The following is a 23,733-nucleotide window of genomic DNA, read 5'->3' on the forward strand; positions in this document are numbered from 1 at the left end:
TTCATAGGTGGAGTTGAGGGTGTGGGCAGGTACAGAACAGGAATTAGGGAGAATGCTTTTGGTTTTGCGGTGGCGGTATTGTTCTCTGGTGCATAATCCTTTAAAACCCAGGGACATTCGTGCTTTTAATCGGATGGATCACACAGACGAAAAAATCGAATGAGAAAAAGCCATGGATTTTGATTGCTAAGCTAGAAGTATATTTACTAAAATGTAGTCCTAGGTCTTCACCGTGTTTACTTTTCTGTCATTAACCATTTTTATTTAGAACGCATGCTGATTCTGCAAAATCCACCTCTTCGGAAACCGACTGCAATGATAACGTGCCTTCTCATAAAAACCCCGCTTCCTCCCAGAGCAAACATGGAGTGAACGGCTTTTTCCAGCAGCACATGATGTACGACTCTCCACCGTCTCGCGCTGCATCCCTCTCTGTAGACTCCAGCCTTTATAACCTGCCCCGCAGTTACTCCCACGACGTTTTACCAAAGGTGTCTCCATCGAGTACCGAAGCAGACGGAGAACTGTATGTTTTTAACACCCCGTCTGGGACCTCGACCGTGGAGCCTCAAATGAGGCATGTATCTATTAGTTATGACATTCCTCCAACACCTGGTAATACTTACCAGATTCCACGAACATTTCCAGAAGGCGCCTTGGGGCAGACGTCAAAGCTAGACACTATTCCAGATATTCCTCCGCCTCGGCCACCGAAACCGCATCCGGCTCATGACCGATCTCCTGTGGACACGTGTAGCATCACACGCACGGCCTCAGACACTGATAGCAGTTACTGTATCCCAACAGCCGGCCTGCCGCCCTCACGTAGCAATACCATTTCCACTGTGGATCTGAACAAATTGCGAAAAGGTCAGCACCGATTGGCTTCTCCCGGGTTAGAGGTTAATGATAGAAAATCTCTCTCTCGTTTTTTTTTTTTAACATTTTCTCCAGTTTTTCTTTTTTTTTTTTTTTTTTAAGATGTTTTATTTGTTTTGTTTATTTATTTTTTAATTTGTTTGCTGCGCTTTGCGGCAGGTGGGATCTTAGTTCCCCCACCAGGGGTCGAACCTGTGGCCCATGCACTGGAAGCCTGGAACCTTAACCACTGGACCACCAGAAAAGTCCCCAAAACCTCTTTTTGTTCTTGGAAGCAGAGTGTGATGTTAAAGGACAGTCCGTTTTTCCTTCAGCGCTGCAGGTATCCCCTGAGATAGCAAAGGTGTCAGAGTCTCAGTAAATCCTGGGAAGTGTGTGTGTGTGTTCGGCGTGTGCCTGTGTGGGTGTTTCGCTGTGAGGAAGAGGAGGAGTTTTACAGCCCTGCAGAAGTGTGGCCTTGGTAATACTTAGGGCATCAGGAAGCCTGCGCCTCTGTTTCTCCCTCTCTCTGCATCCTGGGTGAGCAGACCTGGGGCAGAGGAACAGGAAATGGACCAGCCACAAAGCCTTGCCGGTCGTGCCCCTTCCTGTATTTGTGTCCCATTTCGGCTACTTCTGTGCCACATCTGTTCGGCTCTGTTTCCTTCCTTCCCAGATCAACAGTTTTCACACTGTGTCTGCCAGGTGGTACTCAGGGCTCCGTTCATTTCCTTCCCAGATAACAGTTTTTACATTATGTCTGCCAGTTGGTACTCAGTTCCAATCAAGTCATTCTGCTTCTTGTTTATTTGGCTTTATTTATTTTTAAAGCTGTGAATCTTCTCTCTCCCCTTACCCCTAGTCATTTTACCAATTTCTGTACCGTTGAGTCTGGGTTAGATTCTGAGGTTCTTAGAGGTCTGAAAATTAAAAAAAAAAAAAAAAAAACAAGGTTAAAAGGCACAAACCCTAAAAAGTATGTGCTGACACTTTTGGATTTCATGATAGCGTTATCCAGTTGTTTTAAAGAAGATGAAGATCTGATTGGTGTGTTGTGAATGGTGCTTGTACCAATACTTGTCTAGCCATTCAGTACCAATTTCTGACTTAGTCCTTGAAGTGGCTGTAATGTATCTTGAGGTAGTTATAAGTTAGTGAGATGTAAGTTGGACCCAAGGGTGCAAAAGATGAGGTAATAGAAGTATTTCTTTTTCCGTCTTTAGATAACCTGTCTCAGTGTCATAGCCAAATACTACTACTAGTTAGCCTATAAGTGTCTGTATTTTCTAGTTATTTAATGTTTCAATTTAAGATATTTTTCTTTGCGCATCCTTTTTAAAATTTATGTGTGTGAAGTGTGAATATATGAAAAGAGAGAGGGAAGGTCATGCCTGATTACCCTGAGAACTGGCAAAGATGGGGAGAAAATTGATAGTTTGTTTTCTGTTTTAGATGCTAGTTCTCAAGACTGCTATGATATTCCACGAACATTTCCAAGTGATAGATCTAGTTCCCTCGAAGGCTTCCACAACCATTTTGTAAGTATAATTGACCTTGGCATCATCAAATGTATTTTATCGTCAAAACCTTTACACTTAGGGCCCTGAGACTAAATGAGATCCTGAAATAAAAGTCCCTTCAGATCCACATGAATAGGCATGACTTACAGTTGTATTTTCCTGTTTGACAATAGTTCTTGCTTATTAAAAGAAATGTATGTGTGTTTTAGAAAATCAAAAGCATATTGACAGTGGGAAGTGTATCAAGTGAAGAACTGGATGAAAATTACGTGCCCATGAATCCCAACTCTCCACCACGACAACATTCCAGCAGTTTTACAGAACCAATTCAGGAAGCAAATTATGTTCCAATGACTCCAGGGACATTTGACTTTTCTTCATTTGGAATGCAAGTGCCTCCTCCGGCTCATATGGGCTTCAGGTCCAGCCCCAAGACCCCTCCCAGAAGGCCAGTTCCTGTTGCAGACTGTGAACCACCCCCCGTGGATCGGAACCTCAAACCAGACCGAAAAGGTAAGGAGAGCATGGCATGGCAAAAGGACCAGGGGTTGCCAGTTTAGATCTGCATTTAACTGTCATTAAATCCAAAACACAATCGGGACTAGTAATTCAGAAGTATTTCACATTATCTTAGTCATCCACTTGTTTTATAGTGGTATTCCTTTTTAGAGATTAATAATTGTTTGTCATATGTTGATGCTGTATGTTTTTAAGTCTCCTATCTCTAGAGCAGAGGTTACAAACCAAAATATTCACCAGGATTGGCAAGCCGTGGAAGATAATTAGGAAAAACTGAAAAGCCCTTGCCCCATCCAAATGGAGTAATTAACCATTGCCTGGCAGTGCTTTGTGAACTTGTGAAATTAACATAGCTCCTAGAGGAAAATATTCTGATTATCAAAAGAAGTCCAAAGTTGGGGGTCCTACTTATATTATCTTTTGATTTCTAAGCTGTACTAGCTAATTTAATTATTTGAAACAACAGAACATTGCAGACCACACCACATACACTTTTACAAGCCAGATATGGTCTTTTCTTCCCTTTGGTAACCTCTTCTCCAGAGTATATGATATCAAAGCAAACTTGAGATCATTAGTGCCCTTGACGTCGTTCTTTAAGATGTACAAGGTTGCTTGTATACTCTTTCTATTCTGTCCGTATAACAACTTCTGAAAAATGATTCTACCTTGGCTGGGGTATAAGCAAATGCTTCTGGTCTGTTCTTTTGTCCTGGGCTTCATAAGTAACATTAAATTCTATGGTGGCATGGTTTGTCAAGAACTCGATGTAAAAGAAACTTTTCAGCCAAATTGGTCATATATACCCATGTTTTTACAATTTGGATTCGAGTTGTTAAAACCAGCGTGCTGCTGGTGTGATTTAATCTTGGCAACCAAATAGGTTAGTATGTTGGCGGTGGGATGCGGGGCACCATCTCTGGGACATCCAGCACATTTGAAAAGTCTCATGTGCTGTATGTAGATTTTTTAAAAGCATGTTAATGTTTGTGTAAATTTCTCATTAACCTGGTCTTGGCTCTTTAATAGTTACTCTATTTAAGTTTCCTGTGTGAGACTGAGAGTAGGAATATCTTCAAGAGAATGAGCTTTATTTTGTTCTGCTAAGTAAATGAACAGAGAAAGTGAGTGGCAGCTGAGACTTTGTCCTGCCTTCCCTGCATTTCTGTCCTCTGGAAGGTCTTTGATCCTGCTTGCTTCTCCCTCACATTCTTCCCTTCTTTCCTGTTTTCTTTGATGCTGTCTCCTCTACTTTCTGTGCTTTCTGCTGTCAGAGAACTTCCGCCTCCGATGTGCATCTGTGGCCACGATGCTGCCCCGTGGCTGCTTTTTATGGACCCTCACAGTTTCCACGCCCCCTGCTAATTGCCTTGTTCGTTACTGAGTTACCAGTTCGCTCAGCCACCATCGGATGGGTCTCAGTTGTCAGTCCGCACTGTAGATTGGAGGCCAGCCCACGTGCGGGCTGCCTGTGGGTCTGTGCCCATCTTCGGTTAGACAGCTGGGCAGTCGGTCATGTCACACTCCCGGCCATCCACACAGCCCTGGCAGCAGGGCCCTGATCGGGGCTGGCTACTATAGAAAGGGCGTGAGCATCCCAGGCTTTTTCTGTGATAACTTCTCTTCTTGTTTCTCTTGGTCTTCATTTGCTTTAAAATCTATTTAGACATCACCAGTCATTTTATTCTTTGCCTACAACAAACAAATGTACGTTTGGGCATGGATAGATTTATAATTGAGCCCACAGATGGTGGAAGGATTAAGATGGAAGTGTTATGAACTCTGTGAAAGAGATCTTCATTTCAATGCTCAGATGATTGTTTTCTTGTTTTCTTCTAAATTATTGCACGTGAGCAGCAGATCGCTAGCTTTTGACACCAAACATAACGGTTTTACATCCTGAGGTCCCTGCATAACTATGGAGGTGGAGCGGTTTGGGTGAGGGACAGAGCCTGGAGTCCTTCGGGCTTTGCTCCCCTCTGGCTCAACAGAGCACAGCTTGAAAATTCCCTGTGTATTTCACAGTTCGTGGTTCCATGTGGTAAGCATAACTCAGAATCAGAAAAGATTCCTATTGATATGGAAAAGTTGCAGGATCATGGTCATACACTTTTAGTATCATCTAGGTCTGACAGAGTTCATGGACCCTGGATTATGGTATATATTATTTTATGTACAGAGCATAATAATATGGCATGTGTACTATACATCGTATGTATTGCATATTATACCTTCCTATGTATGTAGTGAAAGTACTGTATGTTCTAGTACATGAGAGATTATCCTAGTGCTCTGAACCAACCTATGGTGACTCTACTATAGAACTTTGGTGGCTCTACTAAAGTTACTTTTGAAGATTCTGTTTCATCTTTAAAAAATTAGCTGAGGGACTTCCCTTGTGGCCCTGTGGTTAGTACACTGTGCTTTCACCGCTGAAGGCCTGAGTTCAGTCTCTGGTAGGGGAACTAAGATCCCACAAGTTATATGGCACAGCAGGGGAAAAAAAATAAACTGAATTATTGAAAGACCATCCTGAGCTCATGGGTCAGATGACTGATTGGGCATCATTGCTTAGATATGAAATAAACTGAAAAAGCACCCAGAATAAAATTTCCACTTAGTTTTTGGCAAAGAAAATTTTAAAAAAAGGAGAACAGGTTTAGCAAAACAGTAAAGAGGTTACTGAAGTCATAGTAATTTAAAAAAATAAGAAGTGTTTTTTGGGTACCAGTTCCGTCAGTCCTCAGCTGTGAGCCTTGGTCAAGTCCCTTGGCCCTCAGGGACTTGGTTTCCTCATTTGTAAAATGGGGATAACAAATCTACCTTGCTTACCTCAGAAAGTTTCCATGATAACTAGTAAATGTGCACGTGCTGTGGTAAGTCGCTTTGGTCATCTCTGACTCTGAGACCCCATGGACTGTAGTCTGCCAGGCTCCTCTGGCCATGGGATTCTCCAGGCAAGAATATTGAAGTGGATTGCCATGCCCTCCTTCAGGGGATCTCCCCATCCGGGAAGACTGTCCTGCATTGGCAGGAGGGTTCTTTACCTCTAGTACCACCTGGAAATACTGCATGCAAATAGAAAAAAAAAAAGTGTGTTTTGCTGTTCTTTAGCACTGCTCTACTTTTGAAAATTAATATATGATATGAGAGGAAGCATGAGAAAGTATTTAATACTGCAGGGCACATGTTATCAACTCACTTTAGAAAGTTATAGCTATTTGAGAAAAACATTTTAATATTCAGATCTTAGAGAAAAGTTTATCCTTAAAATCTTAAACTATAGGAATTTCCTTGGTGGTCCAGTGGTTAAGACTTCACTTTCCAATGCAGGGGTGTGAGTTCAATCCCTGGTTGGGAAACTAAGATTTCATATGCCTCAGGGCTAAAAAAAAAAATAAAAACAGAGGCAATGTTGTAACAAATTCAATAAAGACTTTAAAATACTTTTTCTTAAGTTAATTGCCATACATTTAAAAACAAAAAACTTAATAACCTATAAAACGGTCCTGAAATTTTTCTCACTGTGCATAGTATCTGATGAGTCTGTTTTCATTTCAGATTTTGTGATATCAGATACGTGACTCAATCTGTTATTCTAGTATCTCTTATTAACTAAACCTCATAATAAGCAAACCTAGCACTATAAAATATGGCTTCGTTAGTCAGTATAACCGATTCAATGCCCAGTATAACCAGTTTCTGTGATTGTGGTTTTGGGAAGGGTCTACAGTGGATGAGTGACATTCTAGTCTTGTTTATACCGCCCATTATGGATGTCAGCTGCTGTAATTAGTAGTTAGCAGATGAGTTTTTCAAATACTTCCGAGTAATTGAAGCTACAGAAATACATACATGTTTTAAACACTTATATTTAATGTATTTTCATGGATCCTTTATCTATCACCCAACTGTAGTAGCTATATTTTCACCCATACTATTTCTGTCACAAGAGTATTTGTTCTGAGCCATGCCTTATGTATATTAATAGAGGAGAAAATCATAATTTACATGTATTAAATATTAGGAAAGCAGAGGAGTCATTGGAAATGCAGGACAAATTCTGTTTTGATTGCTTCAATTGAAACTTTCATATTTTAATGGAAAAGCAGTTTTGTAAAGTTTGGGAAATTTCTGTGAAATATTGTGATTTCTCTTAAAGTAAGTCCTTACATAAACCTACCAGCTTTCATCCCTGCACTTCACTAGGCTCATTCAGTCTCTAACATGAAATATTAATAGCAGCTGTTCAAGCCTCAGATATGCTGTCTTTTTATTTTGTTTCATTTGGCTTTGTCCATTTGTGGCTTTCTACAGTAGTTCTGACCACTAGTTGTTGTGCTGGTTTTTTCATAAAAGCAGTGTGAGGTTTTTTCTGGTGTTTCTATACATTAGTTTGGTTAAAGTATCTTCATGTCTGGCTAGATCTCCACCTTGGTGTAGGAAGCACCCAGAAGACATACCGAGCAGCTTCCCTAGGTAGATCCTTTTGGCATACTGGTATCTTAGATAAGAATATTTTTCAAGGGAGCTTCTAAAGAAGTCTTTTGAATGTTGTTAAAAAGTAACATGCTCTTTTAAAGATCGTGTTTGTACTATAATACATATTTGAAAGATGGATAAATGACACCAGTAAATATAAGCAAGTATTAAAGTTTGACTCAAGTCAGATTTGTGGATTGATGGTTACAGTTTAAAGGACATGAGTATAGAGGGCATATTTACAGTACATCCTCTGCCTTTGGGCTTTTTTTCCTTTTCCTGACCTTCCATTATGATGCCTCAGCAGGTAAATGCATCTTCATCTGCAATGCAGGAGACCCAAGTTCGATCTCTGGGTTGGGAAGATCCTCTGGAGAAGGAAATGGCAACCCACTCCAGTATTCTTGCCTGGGAAATCCCATAAAAGGAGCCTGGCGGGCTGCAGTTCATGGGGTCCCGAAAGAGTCTGACACAACTGAGCAACTAATGCTCTCCAATATAATTAGCACAATTATAGTCCCCTTTGTATAAGACCACTCAAACAAATGTAGAAGTTTTCCAGTGTGCTACCGTGATTACTTCTTGGAATTAACAGAGACGACTAATGTTATGAATTAGTTTTCTTCTTTCTTGGTTTTTGAGATGCTTACTGGAAATAGTAGCATCATCTTTGAAACTTCAGATGAGTAAACAGGCTAAGTTAAACCTATAATGATAGAGAAAATAAATTTTCCACTTTGAGTTGAATCTATGTAAGTAAAAATAATACTTGAGTTTTCTCTGGGAGTCCAGTGGTTAAGACTCTTTGCTCCCAACTCAAGGGACACAGGTTTGATCCCTGGTTGGGAAACTAATATCCCGCATACCCTGCAGTACAATGAAAAAAAATTAATAAAAAGCATTTTAAAATAAAATAATACTTAATCGTGTGTGGACTTTTCAAAAAGTATTGCATCTGCTTCTTTGAAGCTTGACACCTCGTATGACTGACAGCCTTGACCATATTTGGAATGATCCACTTTTGAAACAACATTCAGTTGCTTTTTGTTTTTGCCTCTTCAGAGACAAACACAAAATTATAACATTGATCAGATTAAACACAACTATCAGATTAAGCTTTAAGAGATCGACAGTTCATCAAAACAGATTGAAGGGTCTCCCAGTGATAGAATATACCTTCGGATAGGTTTGAGGTCTTGAAGCTGAGGAAGAAAAGGTAATTTAGAAGCTCCCAGCTTACTGGAGGAGGTAGAAAAGTAAACACATTATCGTAATTAGCACAAAAGACACTGTGGTTGAGGTAAGCTCCTGGCACTGCTAGCTCCCTCCTCTGAGGAAAGTCTGAGAGGATGAATGGCAATTAAACAATGATAGAAGATCTTCTAGTTAGAATCAACAGCGTCCCCGGGGGAACACAGGACTGGCTTGGGTGGGAGGGAGGAAGTTAAGAATGCAGGAAAGAATGCCAAAGGCCTGGCATGTGCTGGCTCCTGGTGGTTCTAACAGTCCATGCCAATGAGTTTGGGCTTTATTCTGAGAACACAACTGAAAGGTTTTATGGAGGCAAGTAACATACTCAGATTAGCCTCTAGAAAGTTCATTCTAAGATTTAAGGCTATGATAGGGAAAAAATGGTATTTTTTTAAATGTAAAATGTTATACAATCATACTTCTTCTTCAGCATCTTCTTTGAAGAGTGGTTTGCCGGGTTTTCAAAACCCAGGGGTCTAGAAGCCTCACTTTAAAGATGATCAGACAGGAACACATTAACCAAAGTCCCTTTTGTGGTTCTCATTGCTGCCTTGAGTCAGGGACCTACAGTGATTGTTTTACAAGCTTGGAGGGCGCTTGAAGTTTAGATGGAGGTCATTTAGCCATACGATGTGAGTTCATCATTTTCTGAAAAACAAACCAAGTAAGTAAATAAAGTGCACATTAAAGATGGAAGGAAGAGCTTCAGACTTCAGATTTTGTCATTTTCTTGGCTGAAGGAAAACAAACTATTGTCATTACAAATAGAAATTTAAATTGATATAGGGAGATTAGAGAGAAAGTGAAATCTATAGTAACTCCTAAGAGATCTGCCTCAGCAAGTGGGGAGAGGGAAAACAAAGCAGATACGTAGTGGGTTGGAGAAGCTAAATTCCATTTTTGAACATGTAGTGTGAAAGCCTACAGAACCTCCACGTGGGGGCGGCTTTGTCGATATGCAAATAAGGATCCTGGAGTAGATCTGAATCAGAGGTTAAGACTTATCAGATTGTGTTACCCATGAGGCAGCTGATCACATGATCCAGAGATTGACAATCCTGTGTGAGATTGCTCTTATCTATAAGGGTTACAGTGCAATGGGGATTTCACCACTAGTCAGTACTGTTTGCTAAACAAGATGTGTCATGTCACTTTCTTTGTTCAAAACTAATCTAGCTAAAAAAAAAAATAAAACTAATCTAGCTAAAGCCCACTTGTAATTGCCTTGGATTTAAAGGCTGAGGCTCAGATGAGTTATTATCAACCCTCAGAATTTGAGAAGAGTGTATCCTCAAAGTTGGTTCATTCTTTTACCTTTACTTTAGTATTCTTATTTCTTACTCTTTATTTTCACTTTTCTTAAGTAATCAGAGAAACATTCAAATAAATGTTTGCCTCCAGGCTGTAGAGGAGAAGTACATATACTTTGGATTTTTCTCCTTTCTCTCCTCGTAAGTATTGGGTTGACCAAAAGGTTCATAGCCTGAATTAACCTCTTGGCCAACCCAATCATATTGAGCCATCATTTGAGTATCACTTTCATTTTCATCCCTGGGTTGGGAAGATCCCCTGGTGAAGGGAATGGCAGCCCACTCCAGTATTCTTGCCTGGAAAATCCCATGGACAGGGGAGCCTGGCAGGCTAGAGTCCATGAGGTCGCAAAGAGTGGGAGATGACTGAGAGACTAATACTTGCATTTCTGTCTGGAATGTAAATATCAGGTTGAGCCGGGCAATAAAAATACAAAGAAATGAAGCCACCAAAATGCCTAAGTGACTAGGTTCAATTCAGGACCTTTTCACCTTTAGACATTTGTCCTAAAGTCAACCTGAACCGTTGCATGGAGTAGAAAATACATGTAAATTTTATAAATGCTCTGTAAAAAAAAAAAAATTCACTTAATAAAGTATTCTTCTATGAAGACAACTAAAGAGTACCTCTGAGAGTACCTGTGAGTTAGGGAATTTTCCTGTTTTATAAGCTAGAAAATCATATTTTCAAAAACTTGTAGATTTCGGTCAGTGAGGTGCTTAGCTATCAATGTTGAATCAGCAAACTAATTTTGCCATCTAATATAATAGATGTCGACTCAGTTTTGTAAATGCCAAGAAAAAAGAGAATTTGGTATCGTTGAGAATTAAAGTAGTTTAAATTCCTGATTGAAATGGCATTGCTACCCCAGCAACTCCAGGCTTTCAGTGGGAAAAAGTGTGAGGCCAGTTGCTGGATGGTAAACCTGGACTTTTCATAAGGCTTTTCGGCAGTACTTGTGCATGGCAGAGATTGGGGGCGGGGGGAGGGGGCAGCCCGTTGCAGGGGTGGGGCAGGGAGATAGCGACTGAATTTATGCTCTCCAATTCTCAAATTAAAACGGGAATTCGCTGGTGATCTGGTGGTTAGGACCCTGTGCCTTCCCCGCCAAGGGCATGGATTCAGTCCCTGCTTGGGGAACTGCAAGCTGCATGGTGCATGACCAAAAAACAAAACAAAACAATTCTCACATTAAGTCAGATAATCAGCGGTTCTGGAATCTAGACATCTAATCCTTACAAAATGGCATCCCAGGGAGCCACCGAGTATCCAGGGGAAATGAATGCTGGTCTTGGTTTTGACTTTGGATTTGCAGACATTGTAGCATTGCTTCTCTAGAAGAGTGCTTTCAGGAGATGAAGGAGTAGTCAGATTAAGGTTTTTAAAACATCTCCATCAAATTAAGAAAGTAGGCCTTGGTACTTTCGTATGAGACACCAGACTTCAAAGAAAAGATGTACTTGCTGCCTCACTGTGGAATTTTATCATTTTTTCTTCAATCTGATTTTCTAAGACATGTTAGAAGGAAAACTAACATGGCACATGTTTTTCCTCCATTCCTCCTAATAAAGATAACAACTAACTAGGTGGTTATGTCACTAAAACCCTACCATCTTTTATAACAGTTTGCTTATGACATTGTTGCATGCAACTTTCTGGTTCCTGTGGTTTTAAGCATGAATGATATGCAGTAGCAAGACTGAAATAGTCTACACAAACAAACTCTGTTGATGCTTTTGAGATGTAATGTTTCTGCTCAGGGCTCTGTTGCTTTTTTACAGAATCCATTTTTTTTTTCCAATTAAAAAAATAACATTATATTAAGAGAGTCTTCTTTTTACCAATTAGGTCAAAGTCCTAAAATTTTAAGACCCAAACCCCATGGTTTAGAGCGAACTGATTCACAAACCATAGGTGACTTTGCTACAAGAAGAAAGGGTATGTACTTTAGCACCGCATGCTGGATGGGGTGTTGGGAATTTATTTATTCTGTGATTTTTTTTTTCCTTTAAAAGTAAAGAAGAGTCTTAAATTCTATTGCTGTTGGAAATAAAACTTACCAGCATATACTTTCTAAAGTGAATGCTTCCCGTAATATACAATGAGTCTATTTGTTATTCCATTAACAGCAGCATGTTAAATATTTGATCATGTATGATGTTGTCTTATCCTTTCGCATTATTCTTTTAACCTTTTAGACATCAGTACGGTGATTTCTTTAAGCTTGTGAACTGCTAGTGAGTTCCAACCATCTCCTGTATTTATGTAAGATGTATATATTCTGTTCTGAGACAATATACAATCATTTCCATGGATTCACTATTTTATGCCATTACTTAGAATTTGACAGCTAAACTGCTATTTGTCTTTGGGCTTTAAAAAAATGAAATATCAGAGTTAAATGCTTTCAGTATAAGCACAGTACTTTCTTGTACATGTCCGTCTTAAGAGTATAGATGAACAAAATTATTTTAACTCGAACTGAAGTCAGTGTAGCCTTCAGAAAAATACATTGAATTTTTTTGTATTTGAGTTGACAAGAATACTTTGGCATAAGCCTCATTGAATCTACATAATCCTTTAAAATGGCTACCTGTTTTATAGTTTGAAGGTAATTGTAACTTGGTGTTTCAAAGTACATACAAATGGACAAAGGCTGGAGGAGGGATACCAAGAAAAAAATGAAAATTTTTTTCTTTAGAGTGGTAGGATGAAATGTAACTATAAAATGTTTACCTAATATGTTTAAATAGTCTCCTAAAGTATAATGAATATTAACAGATAATGTTGTTGTAGTTCTTTTGCTCATTTCTGATTCTGGAATCTGAGTCTTACTTTGAGGGCAGAGAGCTCTGTGGTATGTACTAGCAGAGTAATTAATTCTCTCAGTAATTAATTGCAATAATGGGGTAAGTTAGTGAAGACCTCTTACAAATAAAGCTAATGAGAATATTAGCACTTATTTTTACTTAATTTGATAGAGGACGTTGTTGGTTAAAGGAAGCGAAAAATTTGAGGTAGTTGTTTAATTTTATGGCCTTTCTCAGATCTGAGTTTGAGTATAAAGATGTAATTACTGCTTTGTTCTATTTGGTTCCAGACTGGACCTGAATTAATTTCAAAAATTTAATCTTTGATTCCTTTCCCAGTTTTTGGTTTTAGCAAAGTGTGTTTATCGCTTTCTAAACATCATTTTGTGTGTAAAGTTGTACACCTCATGCTTCGGTGTGGATAATGAGGAACATTTTTACATAGAAAATTAAACCTCTGTGTTTGATGATAGCATTAGTAGAAAAAATAAGGAAATAATGAAAATTATAAATCAAATAACTATGAAGGAATTGTGCCACATTACTCTTTCTTGTTCTCATTAAGTTTATAGTCATAAAATATTTACTTCAATTAAGAAGCAACATGTAATAATAGAGCTTTATTTAGACTTTCAGTGAACAGTCAGGAAATTATCTAATTTAGCGATTGTCGCTAATTTTTTTAGCTGTGTAACCTTGGAGAAATCACATAACATCTGTGAATTTCTTTTCATGTGAAAACTAGCTGGTCCTAGGTGTACTGTGGCTATAATAGAGGTGTAGAAAGAAGGTCATGTTTTCCAAATTTCTGTGTACTAAAATCTCATTTTTTCTCTCTTGTTTCAGTCAAGCCAGCACCTTTAGAAATAAAACCTTTGCCAGAATGGGAAGAATTACAAGCCCCAGTTAGATCTCCCATCACTAGGAGTTTTGCTCGAGAGTAAGTCTTTGTATAAAATACATAGCTCAAAAAAAAAAAAAAAAAAAAACATAGCTCAATTGTTCTTTATAATGGAAAGTACCTAAAACAGTGGTTCCCAAAGGATGGTCTGGGGAACCCCCCCTTTTGGGTTTCTGTGAAGTCAAAGCTATTTTCTTTAATATATTAAGATGTCATTTGCTTTTCCACTCTCCTCTCATGAGTGTACACTGGAGTTTTCCAGAGGTGGATAAAACTGGGTGATATCGTTGTGACAGCTAGTAGAGTATGCCTTTGTGTATGCTTGCGTTAAAATTTTTTTCTATTATTTGTAATATGGTGAATATCAATAGATATCACCCTATAAACAAAAGTTCCTTGGGGTTCTCAATAATTTTTTAAGAGTGTGAAAGGTTCATGAGGCTAGAAATTTCTGAGAACTACTGATCTGGGAACTATGGTAGTTTCTAGTAAGGATTATTTAATAAAGATTCATTTACATATATATGTGGAAATAAAAAGAATGTACACAATTAAAAACCTTTATTGATGTGTTCATATTTTATATGTATGAACAAATTTTTTTAAAAAATAGGAATTCTAAATCTCCCTTTTTAAAGCTGTGACTTTCTATTTATCCCCCATATCACTAGCAATACTTTTTTTTTTTTTGCTCTGCACAAGGCTATTAGATGCTCAGAAACATCCCTTTATAGGGAGATGTGAGTTCAATCCCTGAGATGGGAAGACCCCCTGGGAGGAGGACATTGCAACCCACTCCAGTGTCCTTGCCCTAGAGAATCCCATGGACAGAGGAGCCTGGTGGGCTACAGTCCAGAGGGTCGCAAAGAGTTGGGCATGGCTGACACGGCTTAACATCCCTTTACAGAGGCATACTTGCAGATGTAGAGAATAAACTAGGGTATCAGACAGGGTGGGGGAGAGGAATAGGGAAAGGGAAGTAGGAGGTACACACTCCTGGGTGTAAGTAACATAGGCTCAAGAATGTGTTGTACAACATGGAGAATATAGCCAATGTTTTGTAATAACTCTAAATGGAAAGTAACCTTTCAAAGTTTTTTTTTTAAATATCTGTAAGTTTTTTTTTAAATATCTGTTTACAAATAGCTATAAATACTAGTTGTGTGTTTGAACATCTGCAATGAAGTATACTGTAATAAATATGGATAGTAAATGATTGCAAGCTTCCCTATTTCCGGGAGGAACATGCCCTCTCACTGACTCTCGCCGTGGAAGCGAGCTGCGACCTGGGCCGGGGCGTGTGTGTGACGACCCTCTCTGCCGTCAGCTCCTCCAGGTTTCCGCTGTCTCCCCGGCCGGACTCCGTGCACAGCACAACTTCCAGCAGCGACTCGCACGACAGTGAGGAGAATTACGTCCCCATGAACCCCAACCTGTCCAGTGAGGACTCCGTAAGTAGCCTCTTCTCTGCGCATCTCTCTTCCTCAGCTCAGCCTTTCTCCCAGTTCATACATGTTACCCATCCACCTTTCTTGATTTACTTCAGGAAAAAGGACACCTTTTTTTTTTTTTTTGCTTTGTATATATTTTAATTCATTCCACACTGGAGAGTGAGGAATTTGAATAAGAAGTTAAGGAGAGTTTTAAAAATGCTTTTGAAAAGCAGATCATAAAGTCGAAAACAAATATAGGGTCGGAGTGTGATACTATATCTATAAAGTACATATAAGTTAGGTAAAAATGATAAAACAAATTTTCCAGTTATAGTTCTTTTCATATGTACTTGATGTTTGAAACCATTCAAGAAAATGCTTTATACTGGAAGCATTTTATAACGCATTTCTCCAGACTCACATCAGGGAGCTCAGGGTGCTTTTTTTGTGTATTCACTTACACAAAGATCCAAAATCAAGCATTCATGAAATGAATGAAAATTAAGTTATGAAATTCACTTAATTAAGCACCTGAAATTCAAGTTATGGTACATCATTACTAAAGACATATACATTGTAACAGTAACAAAAATATGCTTAATACTTGTATGTATTTTTTTTCAAGAATTTTAGAAAAAGCACTAGTATTTTTTTTTTTTTTTTTTTTGGCCATAACACATGGCATGCGTGATCTTAGTTCCCTGACTAAGGAACCAAACGCTCGCTCTCTGCAGTGGAAGTGCAAAGTCTTAACCACTGGGCCACCAGGGAAGTCCCAACTTTTTTTTTTTTCTCTTTTAATTCACAGAACATTTCACAATAACTCCTAGAATCTTAGGGTTTTTCTAAACTCTTTTGGGAAAACACTGCGTTAAAAACTAGAAGGCAGACACAGGCTGTTCCCAGTTGAGATTAGATAGAGAGCAAACAGACTTTTTTGTTGGGACATAGATTTTAACAATACTTAAGGATGAAAAAAATTCCACTTCTATTAATTATTAGACAGAATACAATTTAAGTAGCAATTCTGAGAAATTCACTTTAGGAACAACTTAGATTAAATGTGCACATCACATGAACTCAAGGGTTCCGTTCATAGCCTGCAACACTGTGAATAATTCTGTATGTTTTCAGTTAGGGAAATTCCAGGTATGAGCTCTGTTGTTGCATTTGAATACAAAATTTCACATACTCCCACACACAGTCCAGCTTGGTTTTTTTATATGAGCATGAGATATGGAGTCATTTAGAGAAAAAAATTTCAGTTTTTCATGAATTAAGATAAAGGCTGGGTTCGGGGGGAGAATAGCTATTTATACTAACTGAGGAGTAATATTTGCTTGCATTTTTTGTGCCCTGCATGTTACTGTCAGTGCTTTTCTAATGTTTTATTAGCAGTAGTTGATCAATTTGGTTTAAAAACCTACTCCTACAAATAGGTCCATGACATTCAGTAATGCAGACTGTCTACTGCATACACATGCCAGCAAACCACACACACACACACTGCATTTGAGTACATGCAACCCAGACCATGTCCTGCTCCCTAGGCTGTGGGTCCTGGGGGCAGAACTTTGTTGCCCCAGAAAGGAGCACCGTTTCCTGATTCATAAAAATGTTTCACACAGGCTGCTGGCAGCTCTGTTTACAAATGAGTGAATAAACTCTGTTTTCCTAGCAATCATCCTTTCCCTAAACCACGTTTTACTATGTTTAACCCAAAAGAAAGGGAGGAGCAGTATGAAAGAATCAACAGAAGCAGATTTATGCAGCGTTCCAATTGTGTTGGTCATTCAAACAAGTATAAAATTGTCAAGTTGATTACATCAATTATGGTTTTCTTCAAAAGTATGAGCCAACATGTGAACAATAGTATCTGTGTGATAGAGGGTACAAGGTGAAAGCCCCTAGTATGTAGTGTCACCTAGGAGAAGTCAGGAACCTTCTTAGTTCAGGTTAGAAGCAGCAAGGCCTGGCAACAAATCATTTATTGGAGCACATTTGAAGACTGTCGTAATCAGAGTAGAGGGTGTATGCAGGGATATAAATTCACATCATCCTTTCCTTTTTACTTAGCATTGATCGTCATGTTCCTAATAGCCTATTTCTTGTCTTCATTTTTCTGCCTCAGTCCTGTTTTGTTCTTGTTGTTTAGTGCTTCCTCTGTTTTCCCTTTTTCTTTTTCTTCTCTTAGACAGTAGCCCTTCTATTGTACAGCCCCTGTTAGGGACAGAAAGATATGGCTAAGAGAAGACAGAAACAAGTGATAAAAATTCCAGATGGTTGGAAAATAGTCTTTGCCAATAGAGTCAGTATTCATAGCCTTTAGTTACCATACTTTGGCATGAAAGCCTTTAAATAAAATGTAGAACTTTAAGAGACGATTTTAATTTAAGAAGATGTGAGCTCAGGTCCTTTCCACCATCTTGGTCAATCCCTAAAAAAAAAAAATCAGAAAACATGGACTAAAGGATCCTATAGTTAAAGAATGTAATTGAGTTCAGATAGCATTGAGGTAGAACTATTCCAGCTAACTATAGCTTGACGTCCCAGGCTTAGTCTGAGCCAAGTGTTACTCTTCAAATTACTTTTAGCTCGCTTACCTAAGCTTTTTTTTTTTTTTTTTTGGTGGTTGTTGTTTTTAAATTTTATTTATTTTTGGCCGCCCTGGGTCCTCGTTCTGCCCGTGGGCTCTCTAGTTGAGATGCAAGGGCTTCTCGTTGTGGCGGCTTCTCTCATTGTGCACCATGAGCTCTAGGGTACATGGGCTTCAGTAGCTGAGGTATGCAGGCTCAGTAGTTGCAACACATGGGCGTGATTGCCCCAGGGCATGTGGAATCCTCCCAGACCCGCAGTCGAACCCATGTCCCCTGCATTGGCAGGCAGATTCCCAACCACCGAACCACCAGGAAAGTCCCAAAACTGTTTTAATCACTTATCTTTCCCCATCCCAAAATACTATCTTCTATGGAGACATTTCTTCAAGCTGTGTTCTCCTAAAATTAATATTTAGGCTTATATAGATGGCAGACGAGTTAAAGCAGCATGTCTCATGAGTGTTTGACAGTTGATTTTACCATATTGTACTTTCAGAATCTTTTTGGCAGTAATAGTCTTGATGGAGGAAACAGCCCAATGATCAAGCCCAAAGGAGACAAACAAGTGGAATACCTAGATCTAGATTTAGATTCTGGGAAATCCACACCACCACGTAAGGTAAGTGAAACCTCTTTCTATAAGTGTACTTAGCTCACGTGTGAAACCTGTAGAACTGTCTCCTTTGAGTGAATTCTCTTAGTATATTTAATTTAAATTTAGAAAAGTCTATTACTTAATGCCTTTTTATAAATCACAAACAACAGTTTTGCAGATTATTTTATTTTTTCATGTCTAATGGCATGGAAGTTACATACTTTGTACTGTCTTGGGGATTATCATTAAAATGCTTGCTTAGAAAATTCTGAAGTTCCACAGTTAATCATGGTCTTCACTCTCTTTCCAATGTTAGTTTACTCAAATTACTCCCTTACTGACTTTGTCCAAAAGTTTTAAGTTTTTTGTTGGTATTGTTATACTCACAAAGTAGACATTATTAGTTATATTCTTATGATATCATGGAGGAGGAAATGGCAACCCACTCCAGTATCCTTACCTGGAGAATTCCATGAACAGGAGAGTCTGGTGGGCTGCCCATGGGGTTGCAGAGAGTCGGACACGACTTAGTGACTAACACATACACACATTCTTCTTATACAGACACTGTCTATTTACACTTTCCTGCGTTAGGAGCACGGAGTCTTAGCCACTGGATCACAAGGGAAGTCCCTAATTCTTAAATATAAGAATTCTAAAATTAGTGGGAAAGCAGAGTACAGTTAGGATAGCGATATCATCATTAAATTGCAGTAGTTGGTGTTATTTTTTTGGTGAACCAGAAAAATTTCAGAAGTCATTCACAGTGTGTATGTGCTCATGTTTTAAGACTGGAGTTCATGCAGAAGCACTCCTTCTTCTGTGGGAACTTACAGGACTTTTCCTTTGCTTTTTAGCAAAAGAGCAGTGGCTCAGGCAGCAGTGTAGCAGACGAGAGAGTGGACTATGTGGTGGTTGACCAACAGAAGACCCTCGCTCTGAAAAGCACCCGGGAAGCCTGGACCGATGGGCGGCAATCCACAGAGTCTGAAACACCAGCCAAGAATGTGAAATGAAAAGACTGCTTTGATGTGTCTGAACAAAAGAGGACTGAACTGTAAAGAGAATTCCTGCTTGACCCGAGATAACTTGACCCTTCTACTCTAGGTAGATCCTCAACTAAGTAGAGTCAAAGTCGGAGGACCTTTCAGGCTTAATCAAGCTGTCAAGACTGTAAATGGTGCTTTGTGGTATCTGAACAATTCATCACATGTAAATAATGTGGGAAAATACTATTGTTTGGCTCCCAGAGAAACATTTGTTCTGTAGTTAACACACTTGTAGTATTACTGTATTTATGCACTTTTCATTTGAAGCATTGGTTTGGGTATTCCCAAGTGGACCTTAACATGATTCTGTTGGGAGTTCTTGTTTTTTCTCACACTACTCTTAAGAGCGATGCTGAGTAAACTAAGCTACTTTCCCATTGAGAAATTGCTCTTTCACCTGCAGGATAACAACATGGCCCGAGAAGTACCTTCACAATCTGCCATTCTACCTGAAACTTCGTGGGGTAATCGTTAGCTTAAAATACAAAGTAGAGTTGAACTCATCATTCAATGCCTTTCAAAGTGCTGAATGAACATCGTGTCCATACTGGTGTCAGGACTTAGTTCTCTGGTTCATGGACATTTAGTTTTCAGCGGTGGAACCTTGTTATATTTTGTTAATTACAGTGTTTTTGGTTCACTGAGTGAAGATTCTGCCAGGTGGGCTCTTACACCTTGGAAAGAGTGAATAATGACACTAACAAGTAAGTGTACAAATCACTCATGGCATGTGGTAAGGATGTGCTTTCACACTTGTTACCATGTATTAAAATTTGCAAAGTGTAGATTATACAGCTAATCAGGTACGTACCAGGCACTGATGTGCTAATACACTGATCAGGTTTATGCAACAAGCTTTAGTTGTGTTCTTGTTAATCCTCTAACGTTGTTGGTTTCCAGTTTGGAATTAATGACACAGTTGATATTCACTGTTAGTTATAGCAACATACTGTGACTTTTAATTAGACAGTCATGCAGATTTATTGCTCTAAGAATGAAATTCTGTCTTTTGACACCATAGTGCCCTTTCTATGGTTTTTTTTAAAACTTAATATTCTTCTTGGCCTTATCCTATTTAAATCCCTATGCAATTAATGTTTTATATCTGCATTGTTTTTTTTTAAATAGATGTTATATAAGTGATTCTCATATGTAGCACCTATATTGCTTTTCCAGTAAAAAAAAACATTAACGATTTTGTACTGTGATTTATATTCACCGTCCCAATTCAAGAAATAGTGGAGCCTTGCTATAATGTGAAATCTTATAGCCATGGACTTCTTCCAACTAGATTTCTGAAACCACCAGAGGTATCATATAATTCTATCTCACCTATAACATGGTCCTGTGACATGGAAATCAAGACCCTACATTATATATAGTGAGGCTATAATTTATCTGTCTTGGCTTTGCAATGTAATTTAGAAAGCAGATATACTTGTTGGTTTGATTGGGTTTTAAATACGTTACATACAATCTCTTATGTACTGATTTGAGACTTACTAACAGTTTTTGGAGGGGGCATAGAGATCGGAGAGCCTACAGCTGAGTCACGTTCCCCCACCCCACTTCGGACCTCTACCTGTTGCCTGAGAACACAGATGTGCCCTGATTTCTGGCCTCTTGGCCACTGTATGGTGCCTGACTTATGTAATGAGTTTATGTCCCCTCCATGAACTAAAAAAACATTCATAACAAGATGAATTGTAGACGAATAACATTTGATGCTTTTAAATGTTTGCTTCTTTTTAAACAGAAACTAAACCCAGAACTGAATTTTGAGGTGGGTTTTTAAATAAAAAAGATTGTTTGAGTTTGGTGTGTGCAAGCTGTTTTATAATGAAACCACAAAATAAAGTAAAAAATCATTGAAATGTTCAACTATCAAAACACACAACACAGTTTTTAGTGTGAGGATACTTACTTGTGTTGCATGGAGGATAAACATGTTTTGAGATTTAGAACATAACAATAGATATGTGACTAATTCAAAGTTAGAAATATTGTTTTAAAAGTGACCTATCAGAAAAGCCTAAGGCAATTATGAATTTTTTAGTGGAATTCCTCAATATTTTACAAGTTATCATTTTTGAAGACCTGCAACACTAATTTGTAGAAATTTTCCCATTAGGCTGAGTAATTTAAGAATTGAAATGTATTAGGCAGTATGTTAAAGTAAATCGCATTAAATACTGGATTAACAAATTAAATGGAAAGACAGTCTCTTACAGAACAGTATCTCCCAAACATTTTTTAGCACTAGAATCTTTTTTAAGTAAACTTTGTATAAGCCCAATACATAAAGCCTGAAAAGTCCGTTTAATCAGTGTAATCATATCTTGAGTCCACATGTATGTCTGCTTGTCTTAGTCCATTACTAAGAATCTAACATTGATCTCTAAGTAACACAAATGTGAAGTTGAGATAGTTGGTGAAGCCTCAGCTGCCAGTCTGTTTCTTTGCCTTATTATTTAAGTACTATCAAGAGAATTTTGATTCATGCAAACGTAAGTAAGTAAAATAATAGGGTTTAAACACACATTACAGGAGATTCTTTAACTAGAGATAGTTATAGTCGTATTCCCAGTTTATCCAAAATAAATTATCCTGGTAGTAGAAATTTATACATAAGCGGTCTCCAGTGTGGTAGAATTTTTACTAAGTTTTTAAACTATGCACTTTTATAAAAACCAAATTTGAATCAAACATTTTTAATACCTATATATGTGTGTGTGTGTATATATATATACACACATATGCGAGCATGCTCAAGTTGTGTCTGACTCTTTGCAACTTCATGGACTGTAGCCCCGCCAAACTCCTCTGTCCATGGAATTTTCCAAGCAAGAATACTGGAGTGGGTTGTCATTTCCTTCTCCAGGGGATCTGCCTGACCCAGGGATCAAACCCATGTCTCTTGTGCCTCCTGCATTGCAGGCAGATTCTTTACCATTAAGCCATTGGGGGAACAGACCCCTTAATACCCTTAATCCCTGCAAGAAGCTGAGTTCTGGCCAGACATGTGTTGAACACCACTTGTTAACCATGTAACAGTTGAGTTATAAATCAGAAGTCTTTTTCAACGTTTATGCTCTCTCCCTTCTAGTCTTTCTTTTGAAAAACTGTACAATTTCATGAAGGTTTGAATCCCAGTGTGCAGTGCCACTTTAAAAAATCAAAATTCGAACTTGAATAATTTAAGCTACTTAACCCACAGGAGGGATCACTCAGTAAGCTATAAAAATGGTTTTTATCTACATGCTATACATTTTCATCTTTATGTTTCATCAATACTGTATAAGCCACTGTAGGCATTTTAGAGACTTCCATGAAGGTACTATGAGTGTGTGTATGTATATATAGCATTGCGTTTAATCATAGACTAATTAGATACAGAAATACTACCATGCTTACACAGTGATGTCATAAGTCATAGTTCCCTCTGAACTCTGTATATTTAATTCATGGGCGCTTATAATCTTCATATTCATAAACTCACTCAAACTGGAAATTGAACCCAGTGTTTGTTTTGCTACTAGTGGGAAGTTGCCTGCATTCCCCCTTTAGCAAAAATAGTATTTTTGTTTTGTGTAGCGATTCACTATTTTATGCCTGGACACTGTACCTTAGGCACAATGCTTAGATACTCCCAGACACTCTTGGTACCTCTTTATTTGACCCATGAAAGCATCAGTGTTAGTATTTCAAGTGAATTGTCTTTTTAAAAATTTTAGAAACAGCAATGTGGGCCAATTCTTTTTATTCCTATCTTCGGGTCATTGTGGTTGGTCTTATCCTCCATTGTTAGATAAGCAGTCAGCTTTTTAACAGGATTGACATAACATGACCAAACCAAGTGGATCCAGAGAGAGGGGGTCATACTCCAGAAAAACAATAACATCTGCTTTATGTAAATCTGTACATAATTTAAAATACTAACAACTGTGAGATGAAAAGCCATGGTACAAATGAATATTTTAGACATCATGGGCTTGTGATGATGAGAAATTACTTGTCAGGTTTTGAGATGATTGGTTTTAATCTGATAAATATGTTTATATATTACTGCAACTTGAAATAATTCATCCTCCATAGGTCTATCTTTCCTTAGGTTCAGTATGGTGTATATTATGAGTTTGAACAGTCTGTTTCATCAAGGGATTAACCTAGCTTCTTGCTTCCTTTACTAAAAAGACATGGCTTTGTGTGAGTTCTTGTAACCTAAATCGATTGTTGATAACCATCCCAAATTTCCACAGCAGAATCTTATGTATAAATTTATTTCTCCCTTCTTTTGTAAAGATCCAGTTGTCGATATTTTCTGCTACCAAATAAAACTTTTCAAACAACTTGGTTTCAAGACCTTAAATAGTTAATTTGGATTCTGAGACTGTGAACCAATAAGGA

At 38.3% G+C, this 23,733-nt stretch overlaps 1 protein-coding gene across 6 annotated transcripts in view; it reads left to right on the plus strand.

The window, feature by feature from the left end:
* GAB1 (GRB2 associated binding protein 1) overlaps window positions 1-22,006 on the plus strand; it is a 125,567-nt gene extending 103,561 nt beyond the window's left edge. For 4 of the 6 annotated variants that reach the window (XM_061142411.1, XM_061142408.1, XM_061142414.1 and 1 more), the window contains 8 exons: window positions 269-870; window positions 2,311-2,396; window positions 2,588-2,891; window positions 11,790-11,879; window positions 13,598-13,691; window positions 14,980-15,103; window positions 18,179-18,301; window positions 19,135-22,006. In XM_061142411.1, the coding sequence (XP_060998394.1) occupies window positions 269-870; window positions 2,311-2,396; window positions 2,588-2,891; window positions 11,790-11,879; window positions 13,598-13,691; window positions 14,980-15,103; window positions 18,179-18,301; window positions 19,135-19,293 (1,582 nt within the window). In that variant the 3' untranslated portion in view covers window positions 19,294-22,006. The remainder of the gene's footprint in view (window positions 1-268; window positions 871-2,310; window positions 2,397-2,587; window positions 2,892-11,789; window positions 11,880-13,597; window positions 13,692-14,979; window positions 15,104-18,178; window positions 18,302-19,134) is intronic. The other 2 variants (XM_061142409.1, XM_061142410.1) reach the window with 1 other exon arrangement.
* Window positions 22,007-23,733: the final 1,727 nt, after the last annotated feature.

Source organism: Dama dama, chromosome 5 (genome assembly GCF_033118175.1).
Source record: "Dama dama isolate Ldn47 chromosome 5, ASM3311817v1, whole genome shotgun sequence".
Classification (NCBI taxonomy): Eukaryota; Metazoa; Chordata; class Mammalia; order Artiodactyla; family Cervidae; genus Dama; species Dama dama.